A 23,018-nucleotide genomic window follows, 5' to 3' on the forward strand; every position below is an offset into this window, starting at 1 on the left:
GAATCTCATTCAAGAATTATTTTCCCAAGACGTTGCAAACAGGATTTTGTCAGTTAAAATTCAGTAGACTAGGGACAAATTGCAATGGGATTTGAACAAATCCAAACAATATGATACAACTTCAGGTTACAGAATTGGCTATTTATTTTACCATCCGCCTCTGGAGCTTTGCCCTAATTATATGCAGCAGAAAAAGTCGTGGATTGATCTATGGAAGTTGAACTTGCCTCACAAAATTAAGCTATTTATCTGGAAAGCTCTCCATGACCGACTTCCGGTGCTTGCTCAGATTCATCACCGCATCCTATCTACATCACCAATATGCCCCTGCTATCATGAAGCAACGGAAATAGTCACTCATTGTTTGATCGATTGCTCTAGAATTAAAGACGTATGGTCTCAGAGTTATTTTCGTGACTGTCTTCCCCCTCAGAGTCCTAATGACTTTTGGACATGGTGGACTGCATCAACAGAGATACTTAACCCGTTGAAAAATGCTTACCGTAATCCTCAATTGCTTGCCATCATTTGCTGGAACTGCTGGAAAGCTCGCAACCAGTTGATTTTTGAAGGTTCTACTTCTATGCCGTTTGCCATTCTAATAAGCTCTGTCAAGTTGCTCCGTGAAATCCAAAGAACTCCCAGTTTAGGTCGTCATCTCCATGAGGCAAGCTCTTAGTTGCATTCAATTTGAATTATCATTCTTTCTTCTTTAAGATTTTTCTTCGTTTTTCGACCACGCACTGTTGGATGAATACCTTCAGTGTAGTGTTTTTGGAAAATCCCCACCTTTTATTATGCTGTCCTGCTTTTGAACATCTTTATATTTCATTTTTCAATAATTAATGAAATATAACCTACTATCTTTGGGGAAAAAAAAAAAAGATAAAAAATGTCTTTTCAAAATTTTAGTACAGATATTTTTGTCTATCAATGATTACAAAATATTTTTTTTTAAAATAATCTTTTAAAAAAAATATAAATTATAGTTTCTCAAAAAATATATTTTTTTAATTTTTTTAGTATTCTTACTTTTACTATTAAAAATTTGTTAAACATATTTAAAAAATAAAAAAATTATTTTTTTCATTAAAAAAACTTTTTTTTAATTAAAATAATAACACCCAAATATACACTTAATCTTTCTCCTTTCATAGTTTATGTACTTTTTTAATTTGATATTGTAATTTCTTGTAGGTACTTCCTCCTGTCAAGGACACCAAAGCTTAACGCCTGAGTCCCAACCCAAACAAATAATGTTTATGCATTAACGCTTATGACATTTCTATTTTTCTATTAGGATGTTTGCACTTTCTCTCTCAACAATTTAATCAACATATAAAGAAGAAAAAAAACGAATCACTAGGAGACTAAGACAATATTAATCTATCATTTTCCAAATAAATAGATTTTATTTGACGGAAATTGTTGGTGAAGCAAGTAGCTAAGCGTTGCTATTGTCATAATGTGAGCAGGACCACAAAAGCTCATTCACGTGAACCTCACATGACACCCCAAGTAATGGCTGGGGCCCACTGAAGCCTAAACCTGTGCCAATCTACATTACTGGCTTGTGCAGTTAACAAGTGCATCATGTACAATTTTTCATCACATTGTAGCTGCCATAAAAAATTTTCTAAATATGAAAATTCAAAATTGGTTAGCATCAACATCAATTTGAATTTCTCCTAACAGGGCCTACACAACATCAATGTTCTTTTAATCCTCTACAGAGGCATATTAATGATTTAATGGTTCTCAACTGTGTTATCCAATGCCAAAAGTGCACATAGATTAAGACAGAGGTGTGGCTTTTGAGGTGGTTACATCACACTTGTGATAAATTTTTAGTGGAGATACCTAAAAAATATATGAACTAGTAATTTTTTTAATTAAAGATAGAGAAATTTAAACCTACAATTTCTTAGTTAAATATAAAGAGATTATTATTTGAGTTATAAATTATTGACTAATAATTTGTTTATATTTTATGTAAAAGTAATTAAAATAAATTTAATTTACATATACTAATAATATAAAAGAATTTTATACGGTCATTTAAGAGTATATTATTATATCAACAAAAATAATTAATTTTTAAATTTATTATTTAAAAATTATCTAAATATATAAATTTAATTAGATGATTTTTTAACACCTAATTAGAATTAAACTCATTTAAAATATAATAATTTTATACATATATTTAATTATAAATGATCACATTAGCAAAAATAATATTTTTGAAATGTATTAATTGAAAAGTTATCTAGATGAAAATAAAAAGTTTTACCTTATAAGTTCATCGAAATTAAACTTTAAAAATGTAAAAAATATATGTTATTCTATGATCTATCCAACAAGTATGAGCTATGTGCCATGAGAATTACACATATGTCCTTTCTTTTCTGGTTACTAAAAATTCCTAGTGAAGAATCAATAGTCCATTCAGATTCTGGCAATATTGTAAACAAAATTCAAATATGCTATATTACTTAAATTTCTATGGTTAGTGATCAGTGAACTACTTTTTCAACTTTAGTCACGGTTCTCAGAAATAATTTACTTCCTAACTAATTATAACGAGCTCCCGAAACATTGGATTATATGGGAAATCAAGCTTGGACAATTGGTTCTTCAATTCTTGATGATGGCCTATCTGAACTGCGCGAACTCGATGACTCTGAGAAGCTGTTGGAAACTCCGATCTTCTTCAATGCATTTGACACAAAGCTGTTTGTGCTGTAAGATCTAATTGAGCTATCTGAGTCAGGCACACCCGTGTTCATAAAAGGTGGTTGAGTTGGTGTAGGAAAATCCAAATTCGAATTAGTTAACAAGTTCACAACTTGAGTCATGGATGGCCTTAAGGAAGCAGAAGCTTGTGTGCACAGCAATCCAATGTGAAGCACTCTTAAAGCTTCATTTGAAGGATATTCATTAATTCTCAAAGAAGAATCAACAGCTTCAGCCAGTGTGTTTGATCTGTACAGTTTCCAAACCTGTTGCAAAAAGGGAAATTTTCCACATTGGTAAATCAAACATCATATATATTGCATGCATAGACTCAAAGCACAAGCGCACGTGCACGCGCACACACACAAATTAACAAGGCTTGTTTCAAGTCTTACTGTCTGCAAAAGGGAACCAGAGTCCTCTCTGAAGACATTATTCCTCCTGCCACATACAATCTCAAGAACAAGTACTCCAAAACTGTAGACATCGGCTTTATCGGTAAGTTGTCCTCGAATTAGGTACTCAGGAGCCATGTAACCTCTGTTCCAAAACCGAAAAATAAATTGTTAATAGTAAAAGGGCATCTAGAATTTCCATCGACAGCATAGGGTTGATCAGATCCTAGTGTTAGCCGATGGCAATGCAGGAGATTAGTACAATTTTTATTGAGTGCAGATTTTGAGTTCTTTTGTGGACATTGATTTTATCTTCTTAGTTTGTCATAATACTCCACTATTTTGTTGAGCTCCTTCTTTCAAAAAAAATTGAAAGAACTAAATCAAGGCTAATTTCCAGTTTTTTCAACCAAAATATTTTAGTAATCACAAATTCACAATAGTGGATTGGATGCCACACCTTGACTCAAAATCTAAAGAAAGACAATGATTTTATGAGTCCTATATATTCTATGTTTTTCATCCAACGGTCTACAATATAAAAAATGCTGAATAAACCGGGGACTTACAGTGTTCCAGCAATTCCAGTGCTCAAATGTGTCTTATCAGCACCAAAACAGCGAGCAAGACCAAAATCCGCAATCTTAGGTGTAAGATTCTCATCCAGAAGAATGTTGCTGCTTTTGATGTCTCGATGAATGATTCTTATTTTGGAGCCTCCATGAAGATATGCAAGCCCTTCTGCTGTTCCAAGAATGATATTAAACCTCTGCTTCCAGTTTAGGTTCTGAGTTTTGTTCTTTTCTGCAAGGCGCACATAATAGCTTCGTGAGTTTTTGTAATTAAAGAATTACTTTGTTTTCTTTTACCTGTCCTGGTCACTTTTTGATACATTTTCAGATTAATATTTCTATGCATATACATTTATTTAAGAAAGAGAACTTACCAAAGATAAATTGATCTAAACTCTTGTTGGGAAGGAACTCATAAACAAGGAGGCTCTCAGGGCCTTCAATGCTGCAACCCAATAGTTTGACAAGGTTCTTGTGTTCAATTCCACTAATTAAGTTTACTTCATTGAAGAACTCATCCACCCATTGCCTGTTATTGAAGACCAACCTCTTAACAGCAACAACTTTCCCATTTGGGAGAACACCTTTGAATACCGAACCAGCTCCGCCTTGGCCTACTTTTCTTGAAGGGTTGAAATAATCCGTGGCTTTCTCAAGAGTTTCATATTTGTAATTCAAGCTAGACTCCCTTATGGAAGAGCAAATCTGACCACGATTATTGTTTTCTTCGCGATGCAGAAGAAAAGAAACACGTCATTGGAAAGTTAATACACACAACATTGGTGTACAAGTACAACGTCAAAAACTAATTTCATAGTTAGAATGTATGTTCACCTTTTTTAATCTTTGAGAACTTGGTGAAGGCCGCATAAGAGGCTGAAATAGAAAGCATTATAACTGCAGCTACTGCTAACACTGCTGCTATTATTACTCCTCTCCTAAGAGGCCCTGAAAAAGAACCCACATCAATAAGAACACAATTTTTGTTAGCCAACCCAAGTTGGTCAAGTGTTAAGAGGAATCCATTAGTCAACCACAAACCTTTAAATAGAGTTTAGATCCGTAACAAATTAATATCAATTATGATCATGAAAATTTAGAAAAGTTGCTTACTGCTTCCAGCTTCAACTACACGCTGCTCATTGTAGAACTTCACCGTTGAATACCTCAAATAACAGCCAGCATTTAAGGCTCTCCCTTCTTTTTTAGGCAAGCAACCTCTGACTTGCTTCCCAGCTTTCCTCAAGCAGTTTCTGCAACCATCATTCCCTACGGTTTTCCAGCACTGCGCCAAAGCGTAAACTCCATCAATCTCTCCCACGGCAAAACCGCCACCTTTAGTGACGGCCTTCAGAACAACACTGTCAACTACCCTCCCAACACTCCTCTGATGAGCCACCCCCTCCACATTCCCTCCGGTGCAGTTGACGGTGTCCCTGACGGGGTCGGTCTCCTCGGAGTAGAAGCGGTAACGGTCGTAACGGAGGAAGCAGCCGTCGAGGTAGATGCGGGCGGAGAGGGAGGGGAGGCAGCGGGGGAGGGTGGTCCGGCTGGCGGCGTAGCAGAGGAGGCAGTCTGTGTGGGAGAGGTCGTTGAAGCACTGCGCGAGGCCGTAGACGGTGCCACCGCCGCCGTCGACGGAATGTGTACCCCAGTTATGAGCGGTTACTTGCTGAGAGAGGAACTCCATTTCTTTGATGAAGCTTGGGATGTAGTTGGAGTAGAGTGGGGCCTTCGTTGTGCCGCAGCTGAGTCCTGCTTCTGAGATTCTTGGATCGGAGAGTGTGAGATGGCAACGACATGAGAGGCTGAAAAAAAATATTGCGAAGATTACGCATGATGATGGTGACGAAGATGAGATTTTCTTCTTCTTATGACTCATTTCTTTTCTGACTTGTTATGCTATATCTGACTGATGTTTTTTGGCCAAGATTTTTCAGATGATAATTTTGGTGAACCCTGTGTGTGTCGTTTTTCTCAGTGTGTGTAAGAGGATGTTGAAGTTGAAGAGAAGGGGAACAAAGTGAGTGACAGAAGGCAAGTTCGAGATTTCTTTTTCTTGTTGGTGCTTTATGAGTGTCTTCTCCCATATTTGTGGACTACAGGGATATGACGGTGTGTGTGTTTAGTGCGTGCTACTGCTAACACTGCTAATTTTTATACTCTAGAGTCTACCCACTTGTGAAACATGGAAATTGTAAATACAAGTCCCATCATTAATTTGTCAATTTGTCTCGGTCGTTCAGGTAAATGAATTCTATGGTGTTTTTTATGATTTTTAAATTGTCTAATTTATCTTTTAAAATAAAAAATAAAATATTTAAAATAAAAGATAAATTATTTAAAATTTATTAAATATTATTTATTTATATTTTTTATTAATTTAGATATAATGTGATAAGTACTCTAATATTTACTTTCGATTAAACATCTTAATAACAATACAACATAATTTTAGTATACTTTTTTTCAATAATAATATATTAAAAAAACAATACTGTAACAATAATAATTCTACTCGCTAACTATTAACTTTTCTCTCTCATTCTAAATTTATATTAATTTATTAAAAATATTAGAAAATTATCAGAATTTATTATTTTTTATAATTAATTAGTTATTAATATTTAAAAATATATAATAAAATATATTATTAAATTAATATATTAAAAAAATAAACTAAAAAAATTAAATTAATAATTAAATAATAACTAAAAATAATAAATTCTAATAACCTCTTATCATTTTTTTATTTTATAAATTTTATTTTATAAATTTTACATATATGTACATCATGCATCAGCCTCTATTTATAGATAAACAATTTATCTATTTATTTTATCTATATAAAAATTAATATCTATATTTTTTATAATTAGATAATAATATCTCTTCTATCTTATTTTAGGCACATAAATTCTTTTGTCAAATTATAATTTTTATAAAATTTTAAATTTATTTATTTTATTATGTCTCCTCATCTGATGACCTTTATTACTATTATCTCTTAATTGATAATGAATTTAATATCATTAATAAGTTATTTTTAAGAAAAATTATCATATTATTAATTAAACACCACAAGAAAATCAACGTATATTGTTAAATTTATTAGATCTGTCAGTATAAATTTTGTCAAATTTTTTGTCTGTCACTAATTACTGACAAATTTATCTGCAGATATAAATTTTTAATTGGTGAAATTTTAGAGTTTGTTACCGTTCAATTTTTTTTAGTAAATCCGATGGTAATATATTATTTATTATTAATAATTAAATTAACAGTTACTAATGGATTTAACCGACAGTAAATTTAACAGTAAACTTAAATTTATTTTTTTTAAATTTGTTTGAAAATTTAATATATAATTTTAAATATTTAAATTTAATAATTTTTAAACTAACAAAATTCAAATTTTTACAATTTTTATAATAATTTGTCTATAGTTTTTAGTTAAAAATTCACAAACAAGTTCAAATATCAAAGTTTGTTATTAAAATTATAAAAATAAGAAAATTCAATTAAGTAGGAATATTAGTTTTGAAATGCACCAAACCTTCAACTACAAAAATTGAACAAAATTAAACCATAAATAAAAAAAGCAATATTAATAAGCACTAGAGATTAGGCTATACTAATGCTACTATATTACATCAAGAATCAACTATACCAAATTATTTATGATACTTACAAATTATAAGACTATCTAAAAATTAAATTCTCAAGAATTACTAGCACAATATTTTAGCATTAAAAATTGACAAAATAAAAAGGCACTCATTGTAGGCTTGTAGCTATATAGCATCTCTCATCTCTTCTCAATTTCATTGCAATAGCATCATACGATTCCAAATCAATGAAGCTGTTAAACTGCAAATTTATAATGAACCAAGAATAAATGATTTACTTAATATTTAAAAACACAGATTTAGGCAGCTAATAATCTAAGATTTGAATTTATAACCCTCTAGTTTAGGTCATAATGTTGCATATCAGTGCATCAAATGAATTTCATCGAGCAGGTTGTGTGTTAGTAAAATAAAAATAAATTTTAAAACAGAAAAATTTAAAACTTTTAACAAAACAATCCACCACATAATTTAAAGCTTTCAACAAAACAATCCATCATATAATAAAAAATTAAAATCACAAGCAACATTATCACTTTTAAATTATTTAATAAGCAAATAGTTAATAAAAATAATAAAAAAATTATCCTGTTTAAACAGCTCAACAATATCATTAATATTAAGATGATGAGCTATCCAAAAAAATACAGCACACAAAAAACATACTTAAAATAATTTTATATCAACGAATAAGAACACTAAAATAAAATTTATTATTGATAATAATAAAAAAAATACAAACACACATTAATAAAACAGAACCAAGTAAAGAAAGTAATTGAATTATACACCTTTACATTCTAGAAAGTCAATTTCGCATGGCACCTCCAACCCCACTAATTAACAAGAGTAATCCAAACAAAAATTAAGTGACTAATTAAAATCCAGAGTTTAAAACGAAATTTAAAAGTACAGTTAGGGTTCAAAACTAAAAGGGGTGAGGGTTTCAAGTTATTAGACTAATCAAACAAAACAAGTTATATGTAGACAATAAATCATCAATTTTCAGTGTAAACAAACTAACACAATTAAGATACTACAATCAATATTTTTATTAAAACTACTAAAGTCTCTACAGAAAATATAAATATAAAAAATCAAAAAATCAAAACAATTAGATAATTATGAGTGAACAGTTCAACCAAAGTCCCATCCAAGTAAACGAATGATACTGATTTTTCAGGGATAAAAACGGGAGGTAGAGAAGTGTAGGGTTAGAGTTTAACAAATATTAACAATATCAAAAAAATAGAAAAAGAAAGGGAAGAAGACATACTTGGATGAAAGAGAAAGTGTAGCATCGCATCTGACAGAAGCAAGCGGCAGCGGTGGCGAATGATAGAGGCAACAACTCGCAAGGGAGAAATAAGCTCCTCCATGCAGAAATAAGCTCCAGCAGGATGCTCCTTGACGGTGAAACGATAGTGAATGTTGGCGATGGAGGGCCGACGACAAGAGAGAAAGAGAAAGGGGAGAGAAGTGAGGTTGATGATGTTACAAAAATAGAGGGAAAAGGTTTGTAAATTCGAATTTAGGATCAATTTTACCGATAGATTTCTTGTTGGAAAAATCTGCTAATAACGCACAACCTGTGACCAAAAGAGCGCGTTTCATTTAATTACCTTACCGTTGAATTTTTCGTCCCTAAATCCGAAGATAATGATCATGCCAATTTTTTTTTCAATTTCGCTGGCGAATTTACTGTCGGAAAATCGAATCCGATAGTAATTTTTTTACTCGACGAATTTATTGTCAAATTTTTCGGTAAACCTGTCGCTAATTTTCGATACTAAAATCGACAGTAAATCTGATGATATTCAACATTTTTTTATAGTAAAAATATTATTCTATTCTTATATTTTTTTGCATTATAGATCAAATAATATATATATTATAGTTTTTTGAATTTTTAGGATGAAATTATAAGTTGTGAAATCAGTTGATATTCAATAATATTAAAAGAAATGGTTACGAAAAGACTTTGATTTATTAAAACCAAATAAAAAAAAGATTGACTTTTTTTTTATATTTTATCAAAAGATTCTACTTAAACTACTTTAATATATACCCACTATAGATTGATAGAGTTATATTTTATTATACAATAAAATTTACTATGATACAAATTTTTGTTTCAAAAATAAAAAATACTGCTTAAGCAAATATTTCAATATATATAAGGTATAAATTGACACTACAACAATTCCTTAAGATAGCGACGGTTTTTTTGTGGCGGTTTTGTAAATGCGCCGCGAAAAGACAAACTGCGACACATATAGCGGCGGTTAAAGGTTGGGGCTGCAATCAGGCCGACATTTAGCGGCGCCGCTATATTGCCGGTCCGGTTAGCATTTCGTGGCGTCTTTTCGAAAACCGCCGCGATATGTCCGCCGGTGACTTCTTGTTAGGCATTTTGCGGCGGTTACATTTAAACCGCCGCAAAATGTGTATTACCACATATTTCATTGTTCTCTTTAATAATAACCATCTAGGTATAATCTATTTAAGTAACGATTACTATCTGAAGATACTTATGTTTAAATCATTATTACTTAAACTCGTAACACTTTCTCTACATTTGTTTTACGTTAAAAATATGCACAAGTTACTTGTAAATTATATATGTTAACTCATGTGAACAAATTTACCAATAAGATTTTCTTGATGACGTTATTAGCATTTAAAAACTGCATTCAATCATGGATGTAAAAGAAGAAAATAAAATCAAACTCTAATATTTATGAAGTTAAAACAAAATTTTAGAGAGCATAAATCAAAGTTACTCCTCTTTGAAGTTATGCATTACTAAACCTAAATCAAGAATAAACACGTACAACTGCGACCCAAATCATTAAACTAAGGAAATCAGCGTAACTGTTATATTAAAAGATCAAAATTTCTCTCCAACATCGTATTGACCCGGCGAAAAATATTCTATTATGAATCTATGGGCTTCACGTTTCAGAGGATCTGATATTTCATCTCCATACCATGGCATTTTATTCAGATCAAAGCATCTTTTCTTAACATGTATATCATCTTGTTTATCTTGTTGGTCTTCTAAAGTTTCTTCTTCTTCATCCGGAACCTTATTCAGATCAAACTGCATGGATCTATCGATTGCGACAGAAGATACATCATCTAAAATGTCTTCTGAATCAGACTCTTCTCCATCTAGACTGTCAGGAACTATTTCTCCGGAATATTCAGGTAAGACTGAAAATATCAACATGCACATAATAGAATGAGTATACATAGAAGAAATTGAGAACTCTGGAGTCATTAAATACTAACTTAGAAAAAAAAACCAAACTACAAGATGCTAAGACAATTTTAAAACTAAACGCAATATTTTCGACAATTACCATCACCCTTGTTAGTAGTTTGGGCAATTTTCTTAAACAGAAGCTCTATAGCAATTGTTGTGCTTGCAGAGGATGACGAAAAGTCCTCATTTTTCATCGATCATGTTCCACCGTCATGTTATGTTCACTATTATTTTCAAAATGTAACACTAGTGAAATTATATTGCTTAATACATAGCAAGATTATGAAAAATGCAACCCTAAGAAAAACAACAACTGTAGAAGGAATAAATATTTAACGTAAACTAACTTTTTTGTATTAAAATCGTTGAAAGAACCAAAAAGTCTGCTTTTACTCATGAGAATTCACAATAACATAAATATTTAACTGCAAAAAAAAAAAAAACAACACAAGTATAAAGTAACCAAAGAAAATAACGTACAACGCTGAGATTATTTAACTTAGTTTATGACAGAAATATCATTTTTAAATTACATTAAAATGCTTCATACAATGCATTACGCGACATCATCGAAATTCTCTGAGGCATTTTCTATGAGGTCTTCTATATCTTCCTCCCTTGTCAACAGTAAATCTCCAATGTCACCTTCCGCTGACATGTTCAACCCTGGCTGTGGAGAAAAACCAACTTCAGCTTCTTCATTCTCTTCTCCCATGTCATACAAATCCCTTGGTTTCACATGAACCACAACACTCCATTCTTTAGCTACTTCATCATCCATATAGTATACAAGCTGAGCCTCTAATGCCAATATGTACGGTTCATCTTCTTCACGATTACCAGTGTGTATTGGACGAGAGAAATTAACGCTGGTAAGCCCCAAATGGTCTTGTTTGATGCTTCTACTAGTAGTGGTATCAGCCCAAACACATTTGAACAATACCACTATGAAGGAACAACTATAATTTAATTCAATTATGTCTACAATTTTTCCGTAATACGGAACACCACCAACAGCCACTCTATTATCACGCATGCTTGCATAACTTCTTGTATTAGATGATACATATACTCCACTATTTTGTGTTTTCATCCCATTTTTCTTTGAGATAGTTCTAAACTTGTACCCGTTAACATTGTACGCCTCAAAACGTCTGGCCTGAATCATGGGATCGCATGCAAGCAACTGCAGGTCTTTCGATTGAAGCTTACTTTCCATAAGAACCTGGAACCACATAACATTCTTGCTTTATATTAAAATCGGTTTTCATATAGTACTAATTCCAGGATAAAAAAACATTGGTCAGGTTAATATTTTGTCAACCTTATGCTTAAACTACTGAAAAAATTCTGCATGGACGACACTATCTATCTTAGCTCGTGACCTTGTCTAATGACGCAAGCTTCGCTTTGTGTTTTCCCTAAATGTACTTTATTGGAGAGAAGAAAATTAGTCTAACTAGTCACTAGGAGAAAATAGTTATATTGGTGTTTTAGAAATACATGCGTATACTTACTCAAGGAACGGAACCACGGCATCACAGTTGACTAGCACATGACGATGAGCTTGATGTTTTTCCATTGGACTGAGTTCGAAATGCGATACAGCCCCTAATGCCTTTCCAATAGCTGGGAACATACTTTCCCCTGAATTATGAAGAACGTCAACAGGCTCATCATCAACTCGCCCTGGTCGGTTGATTCTAGTCTCAATATTATCCAAATACCTAGAACAGAAAGTCAGGATTTCCTCAGATAAATAGCCTTCTGCAATTGAGCCTTCCGGTTGTGCCCTATTACGAACATATTGCTTCAGACGTCCTAAATACCTTTTATATAAATACAATGAAACGCTTAGTATATACATAATTAATTGAACTAAATGTACTAAAGGGATTTATCAAATAGCTAACCTTTCTATTGGATACATCCACCTATAATGTACTGGTCCACCAAGAGTAACCTCATCAACGAGATGCACGGTGAGGTGAACCATGACGGTGAAGAAGGATGGAGGAAAAATCATTTCCATCTGACACAAGGTTTGCACAACATGATTCTGAAGCTCAGCAAGCTGCATAGGGTTTATGGCTTTCCCACAAAGTTCCCGGAAAAATGACGACAAATTCGCAATCACATTGGACACCGGACTCGGAAGTGCATTCTTCACTAAAATTGGGAGTAATTGTTCCATCAGAATATGACAGTCATGACTTTTCAACCCAGATAACTTGTGTTGTCGCAAATCAACACAACGAGCAACATTGCTAGAGTAACCATCTGGAAAAACCATATTCTGCAAAGTCTTCAGGAATACATCCCTCTGTGAATTCGACATTGCAAATATTGCAGAAGGATATTTACCACCTTCTCCCGGCCATAATTCAGGCCTTATACCCATGCATTGTAAATCTCTGCGAGCTTTAAGATTGTCTTTAGATTTGCCACTATCGTTTAAGATAGTGAAGACTACATTGTCACACGTTTTTTTTCTATATGCATCACATCGAGGTTATGACGCAACATCTGATCCTCCCAGTACGGGAGGTCAAAGAAAACACTCTTCTTCTTCCAATGCGAGTCATCTTCATCCACATCCTGGCCATTGCGTCTTTTTTTAGATGTCACACTTGAACTCTTCCCAAATGAAACGTGCACATTTGACTGTTGTAAAAAATGATTGGAAAAAGTTCATTGACTATCGCCTGAATGAAGAAACGCAGGTAAGCCTTCGTATATTTTATTATTTTCACATAAAAAAACGTGTATACATAGTAATTCCCTTACAGTTGATATTCATCATATCTTTCTCATCTGCATTTGTTTTGTTATTTGTTCATAGAAAAAGTGTAAACAGAACACTTTAAATCAGAGCAAGCAACTTTACACACATACTGGGGGCTCCAAAACCTTTGCAAGAAAAAAAGACGAAGTGGTAATAAGTTATCATTTGCATTAAGATTTTGATTAAGCTTCTTGAAAAATGTTGTTGTTTACTAAATTGTGTCAATATCAACGATATAGGAGAGAGAGCAAGGAAGGCCCATTGGTAGAGGAGAGTTGTTTATTATGACTCATAAGAAAAGAGATGGCTCGTATATCCACCCCGATGCACGTGTTGTTAGTGTAAGTCATGTTTGAAAATTTGAAGCAATATATAGCTTACTGTATATATCGTGCTACTGTTAACTTCTTCCTTTCCAATGTTGTATATTTGTAGGAAGCAATTGCGAATGTTGAGAGGCAGGATGGATCCTCTAAGCACCTTTCACAGAATGACTCGCTAGCACAAGTTCTCGGAAAGGAGCACCCAGGACGAGTTCGTGCCCTAGGTGCTGGACCATGTCCCACCCAAGTCTTTGGTAACGCTGCTGGACAACCGTCAGGTTCTGCAAAGTCCAATGCAGAGGATAAGAGGATGATTGTAGAATTGACGGCTAAGTTAGAAGAAGAGCGGGTAAAGAGACAGTCAATACATAAGGTCTTGGGATATGTAGTCCAACAGTTAGAGGCAATTTACCAGTTGAGATTGCTGAAGAGCTGGCTTTTGTGGGCGGTACACCGGACTCGTCATGCGCAGGGCCATCTTCATATGGAAATCACGACCCGCAACAAAAATTTTGAATTTCAATTAATGGTTTTGGATACCTTTTGCATTTAAGTTGGTTTAGTACGTTAGGCTTATTTTATCCCACTTGAGCATTCTTACTTTATTTTGGATGATATTATCACAATTTCGTTATATATGTTATGTTTGCATAACTTTAATTTGGTTTGTTATGTTAATTGAGCTGTTTTACTTGGTTTAAATTTGTTTAAATTAGTTAAAAAGTAAAAAAAAATAAAGTTTAATAAACATTCTTTGTCAAAATAGGCAAAATAATAGAAAATCTAAAATTTTAATGGAAAATTTGAATTTGGCGGCGGTTTTGAAACCGCCGCAAAACTATAAATTGTTTTTCCTATCCGATATTTAGCAGCGGTTTGTAACCGCCGCAAATTGGGTAATAGCAATTTTCCTTCACATACTGCGGCGGTTATTAACCGCCGCCAAACCTAAATGGCATTTTGCGGCGGTTATTCCAGCGGTTGACTAAAACCGCCGCAATCCGTTTTGCCGCGCCCTATCTTCCGGCGTTCCCAGGAACCGCCGTGAAATGTTTTGCGGCGGTTCAAAACCGCCACTAAACGGCTACAGGAACCGCCGCTAAATAGCGTTTTTGTTGTAGTGTGATCGAAGAATTATTATTATTATTATTATTATTATTATTATTATTATTATTATTATTATTATTATTATTATTATTATTATTATTATATAAAATTTGTTATATTTATTTTAAGATCTATATAAATTGTTTTATAATTAAGGGATAAGTACGATTTTGGTCCCTCACGTTGAGGGTCAGAATCGAAATCGTCCCTAGTGTATATTTTGATTTAAAATCATCCTTAACGTATTTTTTTGTATTAAAATCGTCCTTTTTAATAAAATTTTTAATTTTATTCCTAAACTACCTCTAATCCTTAGCGAGCCACCGCTCCCCCTCTCCCCTTTCTTCTTCCTCTTCTCTTATCTCTTCTTTGTCCCCTTGCCCCACTCTCCTCTCCTCTGCCACCGAACAGCCGCCGCACCTCTCAGTGACGGCGTTGCCACCCAACCTTCGCCACTGCGCCCTTACCGGCGTCCCAACCCGTCACCACCCCCTGTCCGAACCCTAACCCAGCCAACCACCTCCGCGACCCTCTACCCTCTTCACCCCCTCGCGTCTCCTTTCAGCGTCGAACCACCATCGCAAACCAACCTCCCCATGGCCGAACCACTGACCCGTAGCCTCCACCATCGACGAGCCATGGCGACCCAACCCAGCACCGCCGCGGCGTTCAGGCCCCTCCCCTTCGTGCGAAGCCCTTTCCCCTTCCCCTTGCTCCATCGCTCCTCCCATTGTCTTCGAAGGTTAGAACAGGGCAAAACCCCTGTTTCCATTTCACTGCGTCCTGACCGTTGCCACGTCGCCAACGCCACCACCAGGCTAGCTGAGTTGCTCCGCCCGTTCCTCACCACCACGTTTCCTTTTCCTTCACTGCTCCAATTTTCTGCTTCCCAGGTGATTAGAAAATCTGAGCTGGATAGTAGATTTAGGTTTTTTGTTTTGATTAATGCTGCTGTTTGAAAATGTTGCTGTTTCATTGATTTGTCCAGTGCTAAATTGGCTTGTCTGATTCTGCTGCACCCCTGTCTCTTGCTGCTGTGCTTTTGTTCATGGCGGTTTGGAGTGAACCAGCTGTTAAATATTGTTAATGGTTGCTTGTGCAGGGATGATTTTTGCTCAATGTATGAATTTAAGTTGTTATTGCTGCTGAGTTCTTGTTTCAATGTGACCTTCATTGTTGGATTCAGTTGGGTGTAATTGTTTGAATTCTTATTGCTTACTTGTAATTGGTTGTTGAATTCAACAAATAGAATACTGCCTGAATCCATCACTTTTGTTCATTGTGCTGTTTTGGTGCTGTGTTTTCCTTCTCCTTCCCTGCTCCAATTTTCTGCTTCCCAGGTCTCAATTTTTTTCTCTTTTGTTTATTATGTTTCTACTTCTCTATGTGGAGGTGGAGGTAGAGGGGACGGATGGGGGGTGGGGGGAAGGGGGGATACGGGGAGGGGGAGGGGACGGGTGGGGACGCGGGTTGGGGGGAAGGGGAGGGGGCGGCGGCGGCGTTGGTGGTGGTGGAGTGGCAATGGGTGTTGATGATGATGATGATGGTGATGATGATGTTGATAATGGTGGTGGAGTGGCAGTTGGTGGTGGTGGTGGTGAATGAAGTAATTATGTTGATAGTGGTAAGGGTATTTTTGTCCAAAAAAATTTAAAAGGACGATTTTAATACAAAAAAATACGTTAAGGATGATTTTAAATCAAAATATACACGAGGGACGATTTCGATTCTGACCCTCAACGTGAGGGACCAAAATCGTACTTATCCCTATAACTAACTATAAATTTTTTTTTATTATCATTTTGATTATATAAAAGGTAAAGTACTGTCTTGGTCTCCAACGTTAGAGATGAATCATATTATAGTTTTTAACATTTTAATCGTCTTATTTTGCCCCCAAAATGTTTAAAATTACATCAATATTATCTCACTGTCGAATCCCTAACTAACACTTAATGGAATTATTGTACTGATAATAATGTTTTTGTTAAAAGTTAAAACTATGTTTTCTCAAATCCCTTCTCCCACCTTCACAGCTTCTCCTTTTCAATAGGGGTGAGCACGGGTCGGATTGGTTTGGGTTTAGAGTGAAATTAGAATCGAACCAATTGAATTATAATTTGTTCGGTTTGGTTTGAATTTACATTTTTTTTATGTATGTATCTAAACCAAACCAAACCGATTAAAAACGGGTTGGTTTGGTTTGGTTCGGATAATTAGGTACCCGATGAAACAAAAATTCATAAAAAAAAAAACAAAATTTTTATCTTAAAAATTTTCAAGTACAATAAACTTCTAAAATTAATAGAAATAATTCAAACATGTTAAACACCAAATATATTAAAATCTAAACACATTAAATACAATGGGAGTGGCTGCACTTGGAGAAGAAGTGCTTCCAACAACAATATCACTTACAGGTAAGGTGAGGTTTGAGAAAGCTCTGCTAGAGTTTATTGCATACGGTGAACATGGGCACTGCCAAGAGCATGGCACATGTTCTGCATCAGGTACATTAGATCCAACTTTTTAAGAAAGTTCAAGGCTTCATACTTGCATAAACTTATAGTTAACATAGGTATTTAAATTTGCTATTATGGTTCTATTCTGAGTGATTTGTGGTGTCTGTTTATGATAACATGGTTTGTTTTATAGGCTATTCTCGGACGAAGTAGGAGTAGAACAAAAACTACCAAAGGCTTAAAGAGCGGGATAAGACATATACTTGATGGTGCGATGAGATCGGTGTTGAGAAATGGGCGTTGGCATTTGACGAGGGTCATCGTTGGGGTCAGATGACAACAAATTTGGTTGAGTACATAAATTTTGTCCTTAAGGGTACGTTCAACCTTCTTGTAACTGCCATCGTCAGATCTACTTTCTATTGGCTAAACAAATTGTTTACTCGAAAGAGTGTTGAGGCTCATGAGCACATATGCAACTGATTCACGTATTCTAATTTTGCCATTCAACGAGTTGAAGAAAGTTTTCGACGTGCAGGAAACATATGTTAACCTGTTTGACAGGCGCAATGAGATGTTTGAGATTCGTGAAATGCAAGACGATTCTATATACACTGTTAATCTTGCGCAACGATATTGCATTTGTGGTCATTTCCAAGTCGAGCGACTTCTATGTTGCCACGTTCTTGCATGTTGCGCCAACCAGCATCTTGATTGGCAAGTATATGTACATGACGTGTATAAGATGTCTGAAATTTGCAAACTCTATAGAGACGAGTTTGTACCGATGGGTGACCCATCTACGTGGCCTAGATACGAGTGAGCGAAAGTGATCACTAATTGGACATTAAGGCGCGCAACTAAAGGACGACCGAAGTCAACTCGCTATTTGAATGAGATAAATTCGTGGGATATGCGCGCTCCTCAGCAGTGTACTCTATGTGGACGAGAGGGATATAGCCGTAGTCGATTTCTTCAGTGTGCAAGTCTAAACTCTGCTAGAGTCCAATAGAGTTTAGGATAGCTAGTTTATTTTTCATCCTTTGATGTAACTTTTATCCGTACTTATTCATGTTAATTTTTTTTACGTATTTATGCATGTTAACTTTTTTATGAATTTAAGCATGGGCACTTTTATTTGTATGTTAATTTTTATCTATTTTTGTCCCTCCAGTTATGGTATTGTGTTTTGGTCAACCGCCTACAATGATTTTGTCTAATCTAAAATTTTCTTCTAATGATACATTTTAGGCTTCTATTGCTGCACCAAAGCACTCAACAGTGCAGAGTATCCCTTCAATTTACCTATTCGCAAAACGTGATGAAATTCAGTTGATGTTAGAGTATATCATTATAATTTTTTGGTGGATCAAATTTTTTAGATAATAAATTTTTGATAGCATGCAGAAACAAAATTAATAACACTTTAATAATAATAATAATAATAATAATAATAATAATAATAATAATAATAATAATACACAGCGCTACATACACATTGTTAATAATAATTATAATAATAATCATACTCAGAATAATATTACTACTACTAATATTAACAGTAACAATACAATAGAATTAATAATAATAATAATAATAATAATAATAATAATAATAATAATAATAGTTATTAGTACTACTAATATTAACAGCGATATTAATTGTAGTAATAATAATAATTAATAATAATAATAATAATAATAATAATAATAATACTAATACCAGTAATAATAATAATAATAATAATAATAATAATAATAATAATAATAATAATAATAATAATAATAATAAATAACTAATAATAAGGGGAGTGCTAAGTAAACAATGATCATCTTAAACAACATGAACAACTACCAATCAAATAAAAACCTACTACACCTTTAAATTAATCATCTAAATTTTAATATTAAAATAACTATCTGTACACCTAGTAAAATGAACATCTATATATCTATTGTTCACATTGTTTAGTATTTTCATTGTTTACTTATACTTTTTTTAATAATAATAATAACAATAATAATAATATAATAATAATAACAGTAATAATAACACAGTAATAACAATAACAATAACAATAATTATAATTAATAACAGTAATAATAACATTAATAAAAAATAATTTAATATACTAATAAAAAATTAAAAAATTAAAAAACTTACATATTTAAAATTATCTAGATATTTAATAATATGCTCTGCAATTAATGTAACATTACGAATCATTTTAACTAAATTAAAAAAAAATACTGAATGTAATTAAAGTTGATAAACATAATTCTTCAACTTCTCACTCACCAAGTTTCACTCTCTCTTTTGTTTAACTTCAAAACACAACTTCGACATAATATAAAGGTCAAGTCAAAGAGAAAAGGATTCGACCTAAGAACACGTGTCGTACATATATTTACTTATAGAATGGTGCACTTGCAAAACCCAGGTTACATCTTATTTTTCGCAACTGTCAAAAGGTTGCAACCAAGGTAGAGAAAATCGAGATTTTACGTAAAATTGGAAAAGTAAATCAAAAACGTAAAACGTAAAATCTTAATAAGATTTAAATCGTAAAATCGTCAGACTTAGTACAAATTTTGTAAAATCGATAAACTCATTTAAAATCGTAATATCGAAAGATTTTAAGAGTTAAATCGAGATTCTAGCTACTATGGTTGCAACTTACTTTTTCCTGATCAAATGGGCTATGTTTCGACCATGCAACCACCCACATGCCAAATGCAGCTTACGTTTTACCGTTGGTTTTTTTTTCTTTTTTTTTCCTTTTTTTAAAAAAAACATGCCAAGTGTAGGTTACATTTTGCAATTTTTTTCTCTCACAGTCAAACACAGATTGCATTTTGCAGGTTTATTTATTTGCAGATTCACATTTCTACATAACACATCATAATATAATATTATTGAATAACACCATTTTTTTCATTCTTAAATTAATTTCTGATATTATTAAAGATTTTTTATTTAAATTAAATAAATATAAAAATTATGAAAATACATAAAATATAGAGTAATTATCTAAATATACAATGTACCACATCTTGAATAGGAGAGAATTAAAAAATAAGCATATCTACCCGATATCAGTGTTATTAAAACCGGTCCAGTTCGATGTTTAGACCGCATGAAGTGAAAAACTGATCAAATTCGGTAAATACCAGCTTGACCGATCGGTTAGGATTTAAATTTTTTCAAAATGTTAAGATGGGATTTAAACTCCTCCCCTTTAGAAAAGTAAAGCCATCCATAGCCACCAGGCTGTGATATAGCCAAATGATTTTTATTAAGGTGTATGCATATTATAATATATATAAAAAAGTTTTATCAAATAATTTACTTTTATCTAATTTATTTTAAATTTAGTTATAAATTTTCTTATTCTTAAGTTAATTATATCTTTATCTAACAATAATTATAAACTCACTTATTTTTTTTCATAATTATATAATATCTATTAGTATTATTTTTCAATAAATACTTGTAGTATATAATAGTATAATAGATATAAACTAATTAATAAATTATTAAAATTTAAAAATAATAATTATTTTAATATAAAAACAAAATAAAAATATTTATAATAGATTAAAAATAACAAAATACTTATTGTTTCTGGTCTATATTATTTTAAAATAGCTTGATATTCTTAAAATATTAATAAAAATATGTATTTTAAATTTTTTACTATTTTTATTTTTTATTTACATATTACCGAGTCAACCGGTTCAACCCGTGACCCATCGGTTGAACCAATAATCCAGTAATCCAATAATCTGATCGATTCGATTACTGATTCGGTTCTAACAATTATGCCCGAGATACGCTCAAAAGCATAAAACTGGTCACAACACCCGAGACATGGTCATCAAAAGCATATATAAGGCCACAACAGCTAGATTCTCGTTCATTTGAATAGCTTTTAAAAATTTTGTAATTTTATAACACTTTAAGTTCGAGTTCCTAAAGTACATATGGCCTCCCAATAATATGTTCGCGACGGAGACTCAACCAATTGAATGCAACTTAGCACATAGCTGGAGTTTTGGATTTTGAGGTTAGTTTTTTTTTTCCCTCTTTTATTTTCAGTAAAAAATTTGCTTAGGTGTTTAGGTTTTATTAATTTAGTTAATGTGTTAGATATTTTGATTTTGTTAATTAAAAGTTCTATTAATGTAGGTAGGTATGATATGTTCTAATATTTTTATAATAAGTTTTAACTTGAGTTAAATAAATATAATAGTTAAACGTAAATTAATATATTAGTTAAATTAAATAGATATATGATGACAAGTCATCTTAGCCTATTTTAACTAGTCTTTTTCTTTTGTTTTCATTAGAATTATGCACTTTCTTGAGCTACAAGCAAGCCAATTAGGTAGATTTTCATGTTTCCTTTGATTGAATCAACCATGTATGAATTCATGCTATTTCATGAGGTTTTATACTATAATTGTCACATATTATGAAAGAATGAATATCTCATGATTTTAAGCATAGCTTTGATGTGTTTGGTTGATTAATGATAGGTGAAGAAAGCTTGGAGAAAGGTTGAAGCAAGAAGGAATGGCTAGGAGTAAAGAGAAGACAATGGAATAAGTGAAATTGAACCAGGAAGCAAAAAGCTGGACCTAAAGTTAGTCTCAAACTTTTGCACAAACTTTTGGGTGAAAAGTTAGCCCCAACGTTAGCCCCTAACTTTTGGGCTAACGTTGGAACTTGAAAATCACTCCCTGGGTACCAAAAGTTTGCGCCAACGTTAGCCCCTAACTTGGAGGCTAACGTTGGCATGATGAAAATCACCCCTGGGCACCAAAAGTTTGCGCCAACGTTAGCCCCTAACTTGGAGGCTAACGTTGGCACATGAAAACTATAAGGGGAGGAGCAAAAGTTTGCGCCAACGTTAGCCCCTAACTTGGTGGCTAACGTTGGCGCCACAAGTGCACAAGGTAAGGCCAACGTTAGGGCCAAAGTTAGACCCCTAACTTTGGCACCAACGTTGGTATTAGATGGATATAGCTGCTGATATGAAAAGTTTGGGCAAAAGTTAGCCCCCTAACTTTTGCTCAAACTTTTGGTCCAACTTTTGCAAAACTCAAGCCCGGTTCAATTGGTTCGTTTTGGTTCCTCTTCAAACTCCATGAGCAATCAACCAAGGCCTCTTTCAACCCAATTCCACCAAGAGCAAAGGCCCAACTCAAGGCTTGAAGATCATTGGAAGAAAGTGTATAAATAGGATAGAATTCAAGTTCTTCGAGAGAGCTTTCCCTTGGAATTTTCATAATAGTTTTCGGAGAGCTTTGGATATTGAGTGATCTTTAATTTCTTAGTTTGGAGGAAGGAGAATTCCACTCTCTTCCTCTTCATTTTATTGCTTTCAATTTCAATTGCAATTGTCTTGGATCTTGGGTTGGAGAATTGAAGGAATTCTATTTCAATCTCATCCTTGGATCTTTCTGTTTATTTACTGCTTAATTGAAATTCAGTTTCAGTTAATTGCTCTTCATCCACTTTCTTTGCAATTTACAATTCCCTTGCAATTGTTCTTGTTGGATCTAGGAAGGCATTGAGATCTAGACTTGGTTTTCTAGTCTCTGGGCCCTGAGATCTGAATTCCTAATTTACATTTTGTTTCTTGCTTTTAATGTTCATTTACTTTTCTGCTTCAAGATCCGATTCAACCCAAACCTTCTTTCACTCTTTTGTTTGATGCAAATTTACTTTTCCTTGTT

The 23,018-nt window shown here is 33.3% G+C and overlaps 1 protein-coding gene across 1 annotated transcript; it reads right to left on the reverse strand.

Moving 5' to 3' along the window:
* Nucleotides 1-2,316: 2,316 nt before the first annotated feature.
* On the reverse strand, nt 2,317-5,833 carry CRK42 (cysteine-rich RLK (RECEPTOR-like protein kinase) 42). The gene is made up of 6 exons (XM_016306854.3): nt 4,817-5,833; nt 4,538-4,651; nt 4,078-4,428; nt 3,701-3,935; nt 3,132-3,276; nt 2,317-3,002 (listed from the first exon to the last, which is right to left on the reverse strand). Exons 1-6 carry the CDS (start codon nt 5,583-5,585, stop codon nt 2,616-2,618), a joined length of 2,001 nt encoding a protein of 666 aa, XP_016162340.3. The 5' UTR covers nt 5,586-5,833; the 3' UTR covers nt 2,317-2,615.
* Nucleotides 5,834-23,018: the final 17,185 nt, after the last annotated feature.

The sequence above is a fragment of the Arachis ipaensis genome, chromosome B6, assembly GCF_059453495.1.
Source record: "Arachis ipaensis isolate K30076 ecotype BB chromosome B6, ASM5945349v1, whole genome shotgun sequence".
Lineage (NCBI taxonomy): Eukaryota > Viridiplantae > Streptophyta > Magnoliopsida > Fabales > Fabaceae > Arachis > Arachis ipaensis.